At 42.1% G+C, this 16,751-nt stretch overlaps 2 protein-coding genes across 3 annotated transcripts in view; one reads left to right on the top strand and one right to left on the bottom strand.

Annotated features, from left to right (window-relative positions):
- LOC138772168 (dickkopf-related protein 3-like) overlaps positions 1–16,751 on the top strand; it is a 114,196-nt gene that overhangs the window by 42,232 nt on the left and 55,213 nt on the right. The gene's annotated exons all lie outside the window — the stretch shown is intronic.
- Positions 1–16,751, bottom strand: part of PLXDC1 (plexin domain containing 1) — a 60,178-nt gene that overhangs the window by 17,822 nt on the left and 25,605 nt on the right. For both annotated transcript variants that reach the window (XM_069952360.1, XM_069952359.1), the window contains exons 4-12: positions 16,225–16,294; positions 16,020–16,142; positions 15,733–15,851; positions 14,142–14,241; positions 13,036–13,131; positions 12,177–12,258; positions 7,829–7,889; positions 7,646–7,742; positions 5,312–5,457 (exon numbers count right to left, since the gene is read on the bottom strand). In XM_069952360.1, the coding sequence (XP_069808461.1) occupies positions 5,312–5,457; positions 7,646–7,742; positions 7,829–7,889; positions 12,177–12,258; positions 13,036–13,131; positions 14,142–14,241; positions 15,733–15,851; positions 16,020–16,142; positions 16,225–16,294 (894 nt within the window). The remainder of the gene's footprint in view (positions 1–5,311; positions 5,458–7,645; positions 7,743–7,828; positions 7,890–12,176; positions 12,259–13,035; positions 13,132–14,141; positions 14,242–15,732; positions 15,852–16,019; positions 16,143–16,224; positions 16,295–16,751) is intronic.

The following is a 16,751-nucleotide window of genomic DNA, read 5'->3' on the forward strand; positions in this document are numbered from 1 at the left end:
GTCCAACAGGGTGAAAGAACAAGATAAGGAGACTAGCACCTCTAGAGGCAGGATTTAGGAACTGCGTCCTATGTAGAGAGAAATTGGGAACTGCGTCCCTTGTGTCATAAATGACCACACAAGCTAAGAGACGGCAACTGTCAACCTCACGTCCACCGGAGGTCCTCACACTGATGTGCGAGTAAACCACCTTCAGTCGCAGCATCATTGAAGGGAAACTCTGCACACAGTCGGTTTCACCTTCATCTGATGACGTGACAGTGCCGTCTCCAACAGATTATGCTGTGTAGTCATAGTGGTAAAATATTGACTTCTGCCGATCTGGTGCCATCTGATAAATAGCTCTTACCATAGAAACTAAATTATAAAAACTAATATAGACTATATCGCATATGTTCAGCCTACAATGAAATATCAAAGCAAAAAGATGCTCCATCCAACTATTTTATTGGTGGCTCAAAAAAATATAAATATAAAGCACGGTGCCCAGGATAAATGTACAGAAAAATTAAATAATAACTTAAAAATCAAATAATGCAGACATGTCAAATTCAGGATCATGTGGTCGATATTCTTCAATGTATGACGGTCATATTCATACAGTTTCTACAAAGTAGAACAGAAAAAAGAAAGGTGAGTATTTCGCAAATATATATATATATATACAAGTCATAATAAGACACTGTGTAGATTACTCATTCTAGTACCATCTGTCAAAAAGGGAACTGTGGTGATGCATGTCATCCCTGGGCCCGTTTACACGGATGGGTCCAGAGTGGGGGAAGAGATGTTCTACAACCTGTAGTCCAGATTTAACCCAGCAGGTGCCAGACTCCCTAACGTGTATATCCATTTTAATTCCCTTTTCTTGAGAATAGCTTCCCTGTCACCGCCTCGTCTACTCCGTGAGATTCTATCAATGATAGCAAATTTCAGTTCACTAAGCTGATGTTTAGCTTCCATGAAGTGTCTGGAGACTGGCAGATCCATACGACCCGTGCGGATGGTCGACCGATGTTTGTTAATTCTAGCCTTACACTGCATGGTCGTCTCCCCTACATATAACAACCCACACGGACAAGTCAACACATATATTACATGATCAGTCAGACAGGTCAGATGTTCATGTATCCTATATTCTTTGTGTGTTAATGGATGCTTAAAAGTAGAACCCTTCATCATGTATGGGCAATTAGCACACCTCAGACATGGAAAACATCCACCTCTAGGTTTCCCAATATGCGTCTGTGTATACTCATGACTTGGACCTACATCAGTTTTGACCAATTTGTCCTTCAAATTTGATGGACGTCTGTATGCCATCCTAGGGTTGTTAACAAATTCAGGGATATGTGGGAAGGCCCTACCTAAAACCTGCCATTCTTTTCTCACAATTTTAGCTAGTGTATTGCTGGTGTCTGAATAGGTGGTTACCATGGTCACTCGCGGGTCACTGCTGGTATGTCTATTCTGTTGTGGGGTCAATGCCTTCTGTCTCTGCTGGGAAATGAGTGTCCGTGGATACTTCCTGGCTGAAAATTTCCTGCACATCTCATCCAACCTATTAGGCAATCGTCTCTGATCCTGCACAATACGCGCTACCCTCAACAACTGACTGTGGGGCAATAAACGTATCATGGGTTTTGGGTGGTGACTGGTATACAACAGAAGGTTGTTCCTATCTGTAGGTTTTACATACAGATCAGTACATAATCTGTGTTGTTCTTTGTATACCCATGTGTCTAGGAATTGGATACCCTCCCTGGATTTGACCACAGTGAACTTGATGTTAGTGTCTACCCTGTTCAGGTATGTGTGAAAATCATCAAGGGCCGTCTCGGAGTCACGCCAGATCAGAAAAACATCGTCTATGTATCTCCACCACCTCAGGACCGACCCGAAGTGGTGGGACACATAGACGTGTTTACTCTCAAAATCCGCCATATACATGTTGGCATATGTCGGAGCGACATTACTGCCCATTGCGGTGCCACGCCGCTGGGCATAGAACTTATCCTGGAAGAGGAAATAGTTCTCAGTAAGTATGATCCTAAGGAGATCCATAAGGAAAGTCACAGCATGTGGGGAGATATCAGAGTATTCAAGGGCCTCCCTAACAACCATCATCCCCTTCTCATGATCAATAGATGTATAAAGGGAAGCTACATCAAAAGAGACCAAAATATCTGTGTCCGTAACCTCAACGTCCTTAAGTTTGTCAATGAAGTCCTGTGTATCCCTAACATAGGATCGAGTACATGTGGCAAAACCCCTCAATAACTTATCCAGATAGATGGCTTTTTTCTTTCTTCTTTCTTCTTTCTTCTTTCTTCTTTCTTTTTTCTTTTTTCTTTTTTCTGTTCTACTTTGTAGAAACTGTATGAATATGACCGTCATACATTGAAGAATATCGACCACATGATCCTGAATTTGACATGTCTGCATTATTTGATTTTTAAGTTATTATTTAATTTTTCTGTACATTTATCCTGGGCACCGTGCTTTATATTTATATTTTTTTGAGCCACCAATAAAATAGTTGGATGGAGCATCTTTTTGCTTTGATATTTCATTGTAGGCTGAACATATGCGATATAGTCTATATTAGTTTTTATAATTTAGTTTCTATGGTAAGAGCTATTTATCAGATGGCACCAGATCGGCAGAAGTCAATATTTTACCACTATGACTACACAGCATAATCTGTTGGAGACGGCACTGTCACGTCATCAGATGAAGGTGAAACCGACTGTGTGCAGAGTTTCCCTTCAATGATGCTGCGACTGAAGGTGGTTTACTCGCACATCAGTGTGAGGACCTCCGGTGGACGTGAGGTTGACAGTTGCCGTCTCTTAGCTTGTGTGGTCATTTATGACACAAGGGACGCAGTTCCCAATTTCTCTCTACATAGGACGCAGTTCCTAAATCCTGCCTCTAGAGGTGCTAGTCTCCTTATCTTGTTCTTTCACCCTGTTGGACTGCACAGCCGGTTATTTTGCCAGCTGTATATACTAACTGTTTTGGTAGACAGCTCGTTTGTCTACATTATATCCTTTTACACCTATCGCCATCGTTACACACACTATGCGCATTTGTTCAGCCTGCCAGGAAGGTTCATAGCCTTTTTCCCTCTTCCAAAATGGCGCCCAGGTTGTCTGAACGTCACTGCGCATGCGCCGGTCTCGCACGGCATAGCGTGATGACGCAATAGCATGACGCGGACGCAGTGACGTTCGCAATACAGCGTTTGCTGCACATGGACACGCCATGTTTACAGGAACATGTGGGTAAGATCATCTATTTATTTATATGTTTGTAATTACACTATAAGATTTACACTTAAGGGTATTATGATTGTGAATTAGATATGCACATGGAACTTGTCTTACACTATGAGATACACTTGATTATGATGATGATACACTCTGCAATGAGATATGATGTACACTATGATGGTCACAATATCATGATACATGATTGTACTAATTTATGCACTGTATATAATTAATTGATTTGTAATTGCTGTGTAATTGATATGGAACACTTTAAAGAGTGGTTTGGACACTGTGTTAGTCACGCTTGAGAAAGGCTGAGAACCAGCCGAAACGTCGCGCAAGTAGGATGTGAATAAAGACATCACATTTTTTCACTGAGAGGTGCTGTCTTCGGTTGTCTTTTTGGATTTATGTCCGGACGGAGGGGTCCTATCCGGTGAGGCGAGCACTCCACTACTTACGTTTTTCTATTACCTACCTGTGCTGTTCATCTGATATATTGGATTTATTCACTGTGGTCATTACAATTTTTTTTTCTTACTGCTGTAATTTAAAAAGCTGAAAAAAAGTCATCAAAAATTTGTAAAAAAAGAAATAAACGAGCCATCATACAGGAGAAATAAAAATGTAATGGGTCCTTAAATGCAGCAAAACTATTTATTTTCACCCAAAAAATAAAAATGTATTTTTATAGTGCAAAAGTGGATTATGAAAAAGCTACACAAACTGGGTATCGCTATAAAAGTCACAACTCTCTGAATGAAGCTAAAAAATGAAGCCAAGTGAGTGCTATAAAACCGAAACACTGATGAAATTGCTGTTGTTTTTCAATCCTCTCTCCTCAGATTACATTATATGTAACCCAAAATAGTGCCATAAAAATATACAACCCGTCCAGCAAAAAACAAGCCCCTTATACGGCTTTGTTGATGGCACATTCAAAATGTGGAGGGGGAAAAAAAATTGCTATAAGTCTTTGAGTACCAAACTGGGCCGCATCCCGAAGGGGTTAAAGTACATGGTGTGTGAAGTCTGAAAGGCCCCATTCACATTTCTGTCAGCTGTTTTCAGTCTGAACTGCCAGAATAATAAGCAGATGTTACATGTACGGTAATAGGATTTCACAACTTCCCATCGCTGTGTGACAGGAAGGCTACGGGACCTCCTTGAATACCTCTGTAATACAGCATGCGATGATGCAGCCAACGATTTCTGTTCTCACGGATCATCATGCACTATGGGCGCCGTATGTGTACATCATAGATCGGTTAAATGGCTGAGACCTTACAAATAGATATGTGTTGTTTGCCATAAAAACTGTTCTCTTTTTTCTTTAAGGAACTGTCTCCTTACTAGGATCACAGTCAGGATTACAATGAAAGGTGACACCAGTAGTAAGATTAGATCAGGTCATTCACAATAGATCATAGTCAGAGCTCAGCCTCCCCCCCTCTCTACACTGGTCATAGAGCATGCTTATAAAACCTTCCCATAGAAGCCAAAAGGGTTCAATCCAAGTTGTTCCTATGTTCATTGTGCTTTTTCTGTAAGTCAACTGGTGCCAGAAAGTGACAGTGATTTGTAATTTACGTGTATTAAAAAAGAAAATCTCAAGTCTTCCAGTACTTATGAGCTGCTGTATGTCCTGCAGGAAGTGATGTATTCTTTCCAGTCTGGAAAACAGGAGAGGTTTTCTATGGGGATTTGGACCGTTCCTGACATGGACAGGATATATCACTTTCTGCAGGAAATGCAGCAGCTGATAATTTCTGGAAGACTTGAGATTTTTTATCAGAAGTAAATGACAAATCTCTGGTACTTTCTGGCACCCAGTCTGCCACAGTACTCTCTGCTGCCACCTCTGTTCATGACAGGAACTATCCAGAGAATTAGCAAGTCCCCCCCAAAAAAACCTTTCCCATTCTCCGGACTGGAGAGGTTGCATGGGGCCATAATAATGGAGGAGTGCATGGTCACTTGGGCCCAAAAAGTGAAGAAATGAGCCAGTGGTTAAAATCAGATTGTCATTTACTCACTAGGATTTGTGTCTGGTTATCGGGTAGAGTGTCAATTGACAGGCTGTCACCCCCAAGGCCTTGGAATACACGTGTGGCGGTCTTGTTCTGCCCATCGCGCCGAGTTCTCACTCTGTCCCTTCTGTTGTTCTTCAGACGTCCGGGATCTGCAATGCATTGATGTTGATATTGTTTTATGGAATGATTCTAATTATGCAAAACCTTGTAACACACTGTGGAAAAAATCTAAAAGTATTTAAAAACGTGCAGCAGATTATTACAGGTTAGCCGCAGATTTCACCCATTTCTGGGCAGAGGGTAAGACCACCTGCAAATCTGCATCGGAATCCATGGCGAGAGCCACATGAAAGGCTTGGGAGGAGGAACATGGAACTTCATAATGAACCATTTTCTGCTGCCAAAGATGTTCTGCAGTCCTAAGTTCTTACTTCTAGATACATTCTAATTTGGGTTTTTCATGGATGACGGTTTACAGAACAGACTTGTTTTTTTTAGATTGTGGGGAAAAACATGGAGTGCCCAGAGCAAACCTACCCAAACATGAGGGATTAGGGTGGTATTACATAGGCTGATGGCAGCCCGATCAATACTGTAAATGAGCGCCAATATGCTAGATCAGCGCTTGTTTACTGGGTCTATGACCCGGTAATTGATTAGCAAGGGCTGCATGGACATTAGCGATGTCCGTGCAGCCTTTGCCTTAAGTTTTTACATTTCCTATTCACGTTCCCAATCCCCTCCTGCGCTCTGCTTCCTCTCAGGTCCTGCGCGTTGCAAAGTGGCCCGTCAGAGCTTACACTCAGCCAATCACTGCCTGGGACCACCGTGGCCAGTGATTGGCTGAGTGGCCTGTCAGCTGAGATAGACCGCTCTGAAACTGTAGTGCACGGGACCCGGGGAGGAAACAGAGCGCAGGAGGAGACTGGGAACATGGATAGGAAATGTAAAAACTGTGGAATCGTCACCCTTTGGCCGCACATCACCTATTACATGTAGCAATGCACGGTCGGTGGCCGATGATTTAAGGTCAGGGCCTAAAGAAACGATCTATTAAACGGAGCGATAATCGGCCAAATCACAAATGACAAGCAGATTGGGCCCACCTCTTGGGCTGGGTTTCCACAAGTGCATTGTAAACACAGTGTAAACCTTGTCCTGATCCCCCTCCCCCCCCCCCCCCCCCCCCCCCCCCCCCCACAGGCATGTCATAACGACAACTGGGGCTCTTCCACAGCTAGAGGAAAGAAGATTTTACTATAATCACAGATTCTTTACTGTTAGAGCAGTGAGAATATACAAATCTCTGGCACATGATGTCATGGCTGACTCATTACTCTTGTTCAAGGGAGACCTGGCTACTTTTCATAATAAAATATAATATTAGAAATGATGGCTACTGGATTTCTTGTGATAAGACATTGATCCCACAATAAATGGAATAAAAATTGATCAGAAGGTCCAATCTACAAAAACATGATACCTGCCCTTTTTCACATGTTACTGTAAATTACAATAGACGTTTTATCCTCTGCAAGTCATCCGATACTTTATCGTGATTACAAGCTTTATATTGAAGAATTTAGGAAATAATGCCAGAAAAAATGTCAATATGCATATAGACATGGCATTCTTTTCTGGAATTTAAAAAGTTAAATTTTTTTTTTTTTTTTTTTTTTTAAACTTTCAAGAAAAGCTTAAAAAAACCAAAACAACAACAACACCAAAATACCCTAAAAAAAAATGCCATGTGCCAATTTTGGCGTTTGGATATTTTATTAAAAGCCACACTTAATGGCCTTTCACATAAGCCTAGGTCAGTCAGTCAGGGCTGCATAAAAATTACTGCATTGTTCTTGCAACCGTTCGGGCGCCTACCGATGAATTTGAAGGGCTACTCTGACGAAAATCTTTTTCTTTCAAATCAACTGGTTTCAAAATGTCTATTATGGGCAGTGAGGCTTCCTGCCTGCCTATAATCAGCCTGTATAAAGGGACCCTGAGAGGAGGAGCTGAGGTAGGTCAATACAGCAATTAACAAGAAGAGCCCGCCCCCCAGACACTTGTCCTGGAAGTGGCGGGAACATAACATTTTTCTCAGTCTTGCAACTTGCAACACAAGGTACTTTTATAAACCCCCTCCCTGATCTCTGTATACGACTGTCAGCAAAAACTAACAACATACTGCCTTTAGAGTATATTTACCCCCCAGGCACTAGTTTACACCAAAAAATGAGAGTAAATGTGATGGGTGGCTTCTGCCAAGTTGACATCCATAACATATAATAGTTGGGCGCTGATCACCTCCTGCACCCACTGGGTTAGATGGTACATTACCTTCTGTAGTGAGATTGATGGAAGCTGTCCGTGTTTGGATAGTGGTGTCAGCTGGGGTGTAATAACCTATGAGCTCTTCACATAATGGGCTTTGAGCCTTTTGGGTAATTGTAAAAAATAATAATCAATTATGTTTATAATAATACAGTGCTTACATTTCTTGAAAAAGAAAGGAATACGCACCTCTTTCTCACAAGCATGTGTTATCCAGTCTTGGCGGTAGCGGTCAATGCCACTGGAACATCTGCAGGTCATAAAAGAATACACACAAAATATAGATTCACAGAATTATAGACATTGCTATGGGCAGTATACACCAGTTATTATGACACACTAGCTATTATAAATAGGAAAGAAGGCAATGCAGGGAATGAAACTCTTCTCAATTTTTAACCTCTTAAAGGGAATTAGTCATCAGAAAATAATTTATTGTTTAAATAATGTTAAACAATTTTTTAAAGAATTTTTGGTGACTTTTTTCCTAATTTTCCATTTTCTCTATCGATATTATAAAACAATCCTGATATCTTGAAGTTTTCGTTCTCACCACTGGGGCAAAAACTAAAAAAAAAAGGGCCCTATTATACTAGCAGATTATCTGACTTTTCTGATTATCTGATTATTTTTTTTGAGCCAAAGCCAGGAATGGACTACAAACAGAAAACCGGTAATAAAGAAAAAAAACTAAGATTTCTCCTCTTTTCAAATCCATTCCTGGCTTTGGCTTAAAAAAAATCTGTCAGATAAATCTGTCTGTTGGTGTCATAGAGCCCTAAGCTGAGACTTCCTGTTGTGTCTATGGTGATAAGAGGAGGCTGCTGTAAAGTGATCTGTACAGCATTACAGTGTCATAAGACACAGGTAGCTACAGAAGACAATAGCAGCTCCCTGTGGAATGACCTCTTCACAGGTCACAGAGCGAGCTCAGTAATGTTTCACATCCATCCCAAGGGGACAGAGACTGTCTATTGTCATCTATGTCTCTGAAGCTTGCTCTAAAGCAGTGCTTCTCAAACTGTGAGGCGGGCCTCACCAGTGAGGCGCCCCATAGTTGTTGGTGAGGCCCAGCTGTGGAGACAGTTTTCACAAAAGTAACTATGATCTGCACAGTCCTTTTGCTGTTTGCAAAAATCTTCATTTGAACAACATTATTTATTTATTTTGTATTTGCTTTATTAGTATATAGAGCTTAAAGGGAACCTGTCACCCCCCGTACCGGGGTGACAGGCTCCCGACCCCCCGTTAGAGACCCCTATACTTACCTCATCCCGCCGGGTCCCGCTTCTGGATTCGGTCGGGTCCCGGAGATCTCAGCCGCTGCAGCCCGACGCGCGCGCTGAGAGATGAGTCCAACACCCATAGAGAATGACAGGAGAGTCCAGCGCTCCGTCATTCTCTATGAGCGTTGGACTCATCTGTCAGCGCGCGCGCCGGGCTGCAGCGGCTGAGATCTCCGGGACCCGACCGAATCCAGAAGCGGGACACGGCGGGATGAGGTAAGTATAGGGGTCTCTAACGGGGGGTCGGGAGCCTGTCACCCCGGCACGGGGGGTGACAGGTTCCCTTTAAGAGATGGGTGAAAGGTAGCCCTAGCATTACTTTTAGCTTCTAAATGGACTTTCACCACATGAAGTGAGGCCCAGGCGCCCTTTTGGTCAGTCCGGTGAGGCCCAGGCATTGCCTTGGTCTGTTGGGTGAGGCTCCAGTAGAAAAAGTTTGAGAAGCGCTGCTCTAAAGCATGTCACTAAATGCTGTTCAGAACAGCCAACGCAAGATGGCAGCTCCCATAACAATGTACAAATGGTGAAATAAAAAAAAAAATACAGTCAGAAAATAGAAACAGGTTAGCACTCACTGCTAATGACCCGCATAAGTAAGCATGATGATGTCAGTCATTTAACCCTTTTAATCATGTTGCATTTAAATGTCTTACTAAGTAGACTGCAGGTGTCTGCTGCCCAATAGACCTCTGCATTTCGATGGCAGGGAGAGGCTTTTACTAGGCTACCGTGCCAGCCATCCTAGCTCTGTTGATACAGTCTGCCTCATGCAGTCTGTACCAGCAGATCACTGATCCAACTCATACAGTGGTGCCTTGGATTACAAACATAATTCGTTCCAGGGTCATGCTTGTAATCCAATTCCACTCTTAAATCAAAGCAAATTTTCCCATAAGAAATCATAGAAATGCAGACAATTGGTTCCACACCCCAAAAATAATGATTTATTATTCTGAATAACATGTAAAACAGATAAAACAAACATTTAGAAACAGCTGAATATGTGATATTATATGTTACTGTACAGTAATGGAGAGGATGGGAAACACGAAGGCGGACAGAGACTGCAGGGAGCATAAAGGAATGAGGAGGACAGATGTGGGTACATAAATGCAGCACTCTCTGTCCAGGGAGAGAGGGGTTACAGCTATGAAGAGATTACCTCCACAGTCCTGTCCCTTGATGCAAGCCCCAGCCTGAAGTGGATCTGCTATGATTTGGAAGGTGAGGGAGACTTCCTGGGTCAGAGTACAGGGCTGTAGACCCCTCTGCGCAGGCCATGCCCCTACTCCACTCCCCTCCCACCCCATACAGGGAGCTCTTAAACCAAAGCAATGCTCTTAAACCAAGTCACAATTTTGAAAAACTGAGCTCTTAAACCAAAACGCTCTTAAACCAAGTTACTCTTAAACCAAGGTACCACTGTATATGCATTATAAAGACTGTTTATAAAAGTCCTCTAGGGGCATTTAAAAAAATGCCCAAAATAAAAAAAATTAAATCAAACTTTGATCCCCAATAATTCAAACCCCCCCTTTTCCAATTTTTCAAATAATAACAAAATTATAAATAAACTTATTTAGTATAGCCGCGTACAGAATTGTCCAAACTATTTCACTAGAATGTTATTTATCCCACACAGTAAAATGGCATCAACAGAAAAATAATACAAATGCTAAAATTGCTGATATTTAGTCACATCATACATAAGAAAATAATGAATAAAAAGCGATCAAATAAAGAGCCCTCATACAGCCCCATAGGTTGAAAAAGGAAAATATTTTACAGTTCAGAAAAGAATAATTTCAAGCAAATAATGTTTTGAGAGTTTAAATGGAAAGGTATTGCCCATATGTGACTGCGCTGCATTTAAACAGAGCCCCCCCCCCCTTCCCATTTTCTTTGATTGGTGGGGACCCCAAAATTCATACCCCTACTGATTTGACATATCCCCTAGTTGCTCAAATCTCTATTTGATAATGTCCTCTGAAATTATCCAGTTCATCTAATCTATGTAGCCACCTTAATGGGTTGTCCGGCGTTAGACAACTTTTGTATAAGGTTAGACATCAATATATTGCTGCTGTTACGCTGCCTTATATTTTTCTTCCCCCCCAAAACAGGTGTGTCTTATTTTCGGGGGATGTCTTATTTCCGGAGACTTCTCCCCGGACCTCCCCAGAATACTCACCATCAGCATCGGGTCGGCAGTGTGTCGTCAGGTCAGGAGTGCGTCGGCTTTGGGTCAGGAGTGTGTCGGCGTCGGGTCAGGAGTACAGCGGCGTCAACGTTGGGACGTGTGGAGGACTCGTGGACTTGCGGGGATGTGAGTGGCGCGGCAGGAGGGGAATGCCTTACTTTCGGGGGTGCGCTAGTGTAGAGTAGGGGGTGCCTTACTTTTGGGGGGTGCCTTACTTTAGGTTAGAGGGTACAGTAGGTGGGGTGTCTTATTTTCAGAGGGCGTCTTATTTTCGGGGAAACACGGTATATAGAAAGTAAAAAAGAGCCTATGCTTACCTCTCGACGCTTCGCCATGTCCTCCTCCGGGTCTCTGGTGTCCCTTGCTGATCCCAGCCACCTCCAGTTTGGACACAAACTCATTTCGGGAGTGACAGCCCGCTCAGCCACTCCCTGACTGAGATGGGACAGCACCGCAGCCAGTGATTTGCTGAGCGGGCTGCCACTCCCAAGATGAGTTCATCTCTGAGGTGGCTGCGGTCAGCAAGGGATACCGGAGACCCGCAGGAGAACACTGGGGGAACACATAAGCATAGGCTCTTTTTTGTTTTCTATATAACAGAAGCAGTATATTAAAAGTTGTCTTACACAGAAAAACCCCTTTAACATATCTAAGGCTCCTTCTACATGACCTGATATGCAGCTGAGTACGACCGCAAAGAGGCATTGTTTAGCGAGATCAGCATTCTCTTGCAGTGTCTTTACAAGGCACAATTTATTGCGTAGCTGGGCTGCACAAACAATCACTGTATCATTCGTGCAGCCATTTAAATACGACCCCCTGTTTACACAGAAAGATGTTTCCACTGTATCTATTGCTGGCGATGACCATGATTTTATAATTCGAACAAAAGATCAGATCAGCTGATCACTGGCCCTTTTACATGATTATAAGGTAAATGGGTTCCAACTCTTTATAGAGATTGGTCTATACACTCTACGACATGTCAAAGTTACAGTTTCCATTTAAACCTTTAAGTCTTTAACCCTATGATATGGTTATACAGGCTCACCTCTGTAGGACGTGACACCAGCTGCAGTTGAGGCTGGAAGAAGTGGTCAGACACTGGTCACAGGTGGTGTGCTGCAGGCATGCTGGATTCAAGGAGGGTACACTTAGTGCCATTATAGTACAGTACATAAATTACATGGTCAGGCATCTGTATAGAAACAATGCCATTTTCTTTAAGTTTCATGTTACCCTTGGAAGCTTTTATGCCAAAGGAAGGAAATGTATAGAAACGGGGGAAATACCAGTACTATGCGTTATATGGTTTACCAGAACTACCCAATAGTTTTGTCCTTGAGACATTCTCCTATCCGTGTAAGGAAGTTTCCTGAGCAGCTGAAATCCCATGTATGGGAATTATTACAAGGTGATGTATGGGAGAAGTCATTGTACACTGTGTTTGATCCACTATTGTATCCTGAAGCTGAGCACTGATCTTATCCTTAATTTCACCTACTAAACTACTGTGGTAGCAATGTTGAGATATCAGACTATTCCAAGGTTTAGTTTACACAGTTTTGATAAAAGGTTAATTTGTGTTAAAGGGGCACTCCAATTTATGTTAAATAATTCTTTGAAATAGATTGGTTTCAAAAAGTTATATAGATTTGTAAATTAATTAAAAAAAAAAAAAAATTCCATGCTCCACTTGCGCTCAACACCTTCTTATTTCAATCTCCATTGTGTCTTTTGCTAAAATAATCTATAGATTGGAACACATTTTCACGGCTTCTCTCATGTCTATTGCTGGGTGATCACTGAGATTCTAATGTCTTACAAGCAGAATGCAAGGGAGCAGGATGATGCTGGAAGTGGAGAAATTAGACTTTCATATGCTGTCATATATTACATAATAAGATTACTTGGTAGAGGGGTGAATTCCACAACTGTTTCACTCGCAATCCTATCAAGGTCCACCTGTACCCGATGATACTGGTAGATAGATCGCCTCCAGGATTCTGTACGACAGGAGAAAAACATAAGGACATATAACAATCACACGTATATCTGTTTCTATTTATTAAAGTGATACCATATTCCCCCCCCCCCCCCAAATTGCTGGTACCGTCCATTTGATGACAGTAAGTCCTTCCTAGTTCTGTCTCTTAAAATGCACCCAGTGCCTTGGTTAGGGTAAAAATGATCTTTTAATCTGCAGCAGCCAAGTCAATGAGGTGTGGCCTAGGGCATGGAAGCTCTTGGCCACACCTCATTGACTCAGCTTCTGCAGATAATTTTTTACCCTAACCAAGGCACTTGGTGCATTTTAAGAGACAGAACCAGGAAGGGCTTACTGTCATCAAATGGATGGTACCAGCAGTTTGAGGGGTGGGTTAGTGGATACAGTATCACTTTAAGGCTATGTTCACACATCGTATATTTTCGTAAAATCACGGCCGTTGTTGTTCCGAAAATATACCTTACCTCTCAGTCTATGGGATCCCGGACGGAGTGTATACACATGGAATACTCTCCGACAGGGATCCCTAGTGGCGCTGCAAACAACTGACATGTCAGTTTTCTATGGCCGCAATTCATTGAATAGCGGCCATAGAAAACCATGTCAGTGCACACTATGGAGCGAGCGGCTCTGGCTGCACGCTCCATAGTATGCTGTGGGGAGTTCTGATGCGCTGGTATATAAGCATCTTCTATAGGTACCAGGATTCCATTGCCGATCAATCAGGTTTGTGCAAACGTGACCTTACTGTAAGTTCGTTCATCTTTACTGTGGACCCTTCATACATTTTCCCTGACAGTGCATTGTGCAAGGGATCTGTTATACAGCTCTCTTCAACAAATGGGGTTCGCTTTAGTTACCTTCACATCCGGATGTCTGACGTGCCACAATATAGGGAAAAACAATGGAGGAACCACAGCACCGATTGATTCTCATGATCGGTAACAGTCTAAGACATTGGACCCTTACAATCATGACAACATAATATTTACAATATTTACAACTAACCTGAACTTTCTAAGAAAGGATCATAGAGTACATAAGCATCAGAGAGGCCGGATTTCACAGGGTTCTGCTCAGAACTGATGTTCTGTACTGGTAGAGGAATCTGCAGAAGAGTTAGAATCAATGGATGAATTTTTAGGGAAAATATGAAACAATGACCAAAAATAAAAAAGCTTTGATTTTACTGAAAGAGTACTAGATGCTTCCAGTAGATATTGTGATTAATTCACAGTAAGGAAATTAAGTCATGTCTGGGGGGGAACCTATCTGTCCTAAGACAAAAAAATAAAAAGGATATAATGTGAGGATTTGTCCACCTAGTCCAGGGATGAGGAACCTGCGGCCCTCCAGCTGTTGCAAGAGCTAGGTGACTAGGTGGACTATGTGGTCTCTTTCTGCCAGCGGACTTCTGTGTTACTTTGAACATAGGGGGAGATTTATTAAACTGGTGTAAAGTAGAATTGGCTCAGTTGCCCCTAGCAACCAATCAGATTCCACCTTTTATTTTCCAAATTATCTGTGAGGAATGAAAGGTGGAATCTGATTGGTTGCTAAGACAATTCTACTTTACACCAGTTCGATAAGTCTCCCCCATAGCCTTTATTTTTGGCCACAAGTGAACAGCACTTACTTCTTTATGATTAATGGTTATAACTCTAATGTTATACTGTAAATCAATGGAGGGTTAAGGATGCATTCCATTAACAAACATTCAGGTTCATCCGAACCCAGACACTCAGCATTTGACTCTCAGTGGCCGGAGAAATTGGATGCTGCCCTAGGAAGTCCTGAGAACATGAATACCTCCTATGGCCTGTGGTTGTATCCATATGTTGCTTGGGCTGCATCCAACTTCTCCAACAACCAAGAGTCAAATGCTGTGTGTTTGGGTCCTGATGAACCTGAATGTTCAGCATTGGAATGCATCCTCAACCTTCCATTGATTATAATGGATCAGTCAATGCCGAGCGTTTGGGTTTGGACACACCTGGTTGTTTGGCAAGTTAATTCATGACTAATTATCACAGCCCTAGAACAAGGAACTGTGACTATATCTCAGTAATATATGGGATCACTGCTCATAGAACAGTACGATACAGCTACAAGCCAGGAGGAAATGGAAATGCCACCTGTTGTAATGCAGTATAGTTCACTGCTGATTAATAGGTTGTTTTATGCCCAGCAATAAAAGGCAATATGTTTTCTTTCAAAATGGCACAGCTACTTATTGCTATCTATGTTCTTTTCTTTTTTTTTTGCTTTTTACTTCTGTATGTCGGAGTGATAAATCGGCCAGGGAAACTAAATGACACAGCGGCGCCTCTTAATTTCTGGTGTACAACATCTCCTGGTACGAGGGGGCCGGAGCAAAGCATGGCGCCAGTGAGCGAGGGCCAAGTGAGTAATATACAGAACCTTCACCAAGCCTCATATTTCATGGTGCCAGGAGGGGGTGAAGGAATTTACAGAATTATGACACTTCACTACAACAGGACGTCATTCATCTACCGTGTTGTATTGCATCCAGATCTAATACAATTAGTCCATCAACAATATAGTATTTGCTATTCATTAGTAATAATTGGATATATACCTCTTTATACCCAAACACAATCCGTCCATCATTAAATAACGCAGCTTGAAAAGTGAAGCTTCCAGCGTTTTGTCTTTCGTGGAGGCGAACCTTGTTCCACTGAACCACAACGCATGTACCTGTCAGAGAGACGATACAAAGTGTAGAGAGTGAAACCTCTATTGGGCGTCCAGTTATTATTGGGCTTTTAAAGAAAGTCTATATACATAGGATGTAATAGAAATAAAAACCTCTTACAGAATACTATAGTCAGTGTGTAGATACTTTGGAGAGGTTTCTGCACTCACCATTGTCCTTGTACTTGATTGTAGATTCCTTGGAGTAAGTTGGGTTGAAATTTGCCATGAGAGGAGCGACATATTGTGTTATGGTTGGAGTGTTATGAACGTCATCGCCCATAATGATATAACCTGAAGGTAATTCAGATATTACTTACAGCCTATAATACGTAATAAAATGACCGACAAAACAGTACTATTACATTTCCTTCACCTTCATTAGCTATGGTGATGTCCCTCAATGGATGTCCATAGAAAGGGAAGTGAAAGGAAAGAACAACTCTCTGTAAACAAATAAAAAAACAGGTATATAATGTATAGAAAGTAGATGAAAAGGAGTAATAGCGTAGAATGTAACTCTGGTTACAGGTTACCAAAACAAAAACATACAAGTAAGAATGCTACACTACAACATAATCAGTGGTGTAGCTTCCATAGAGGCAGGGTAGGCAGTTGCTATGGGACCCGTGCAGGAGGGGGGCCCGGGGGAGAAGGTAAGAGCTAGTGTCCTTCTGTTTAACCCCTTATGTACTGCAGTGTGTGACCCAATGTTTACTTACATGATGCAACACAAAAAAGGGGTTAACAAGCAGAAGACAGAGATCTCTGCTTCACTGCAATGATAACCTCTGACCTCTGTTCTCCAGCTAGGCAATCAAGTAGGAAAATATTCAGAGCTCCCTGCAGAGGTCAGGGCTTATCAGTGCACCAGCAGTAAAGCAGATATCTCATTGTCCTCTA

Source organism: Dendropsophus ebraccatus, chromosome 14 (genome assembly GCF_027789765.1).
Source record: "Dendropsophus ebraccatus isolate aDenEbr1 chromosome 14, aDenEbr1.pat, whole genome shotgun sequence".
In the NCBI taxonomy this organism is placed as follows: Eukaryota; Metazoa; Chordata; class Amphibia; order Anura; family Hylidae; genus Dendropsophus; species Dendropsophus ebraccatus.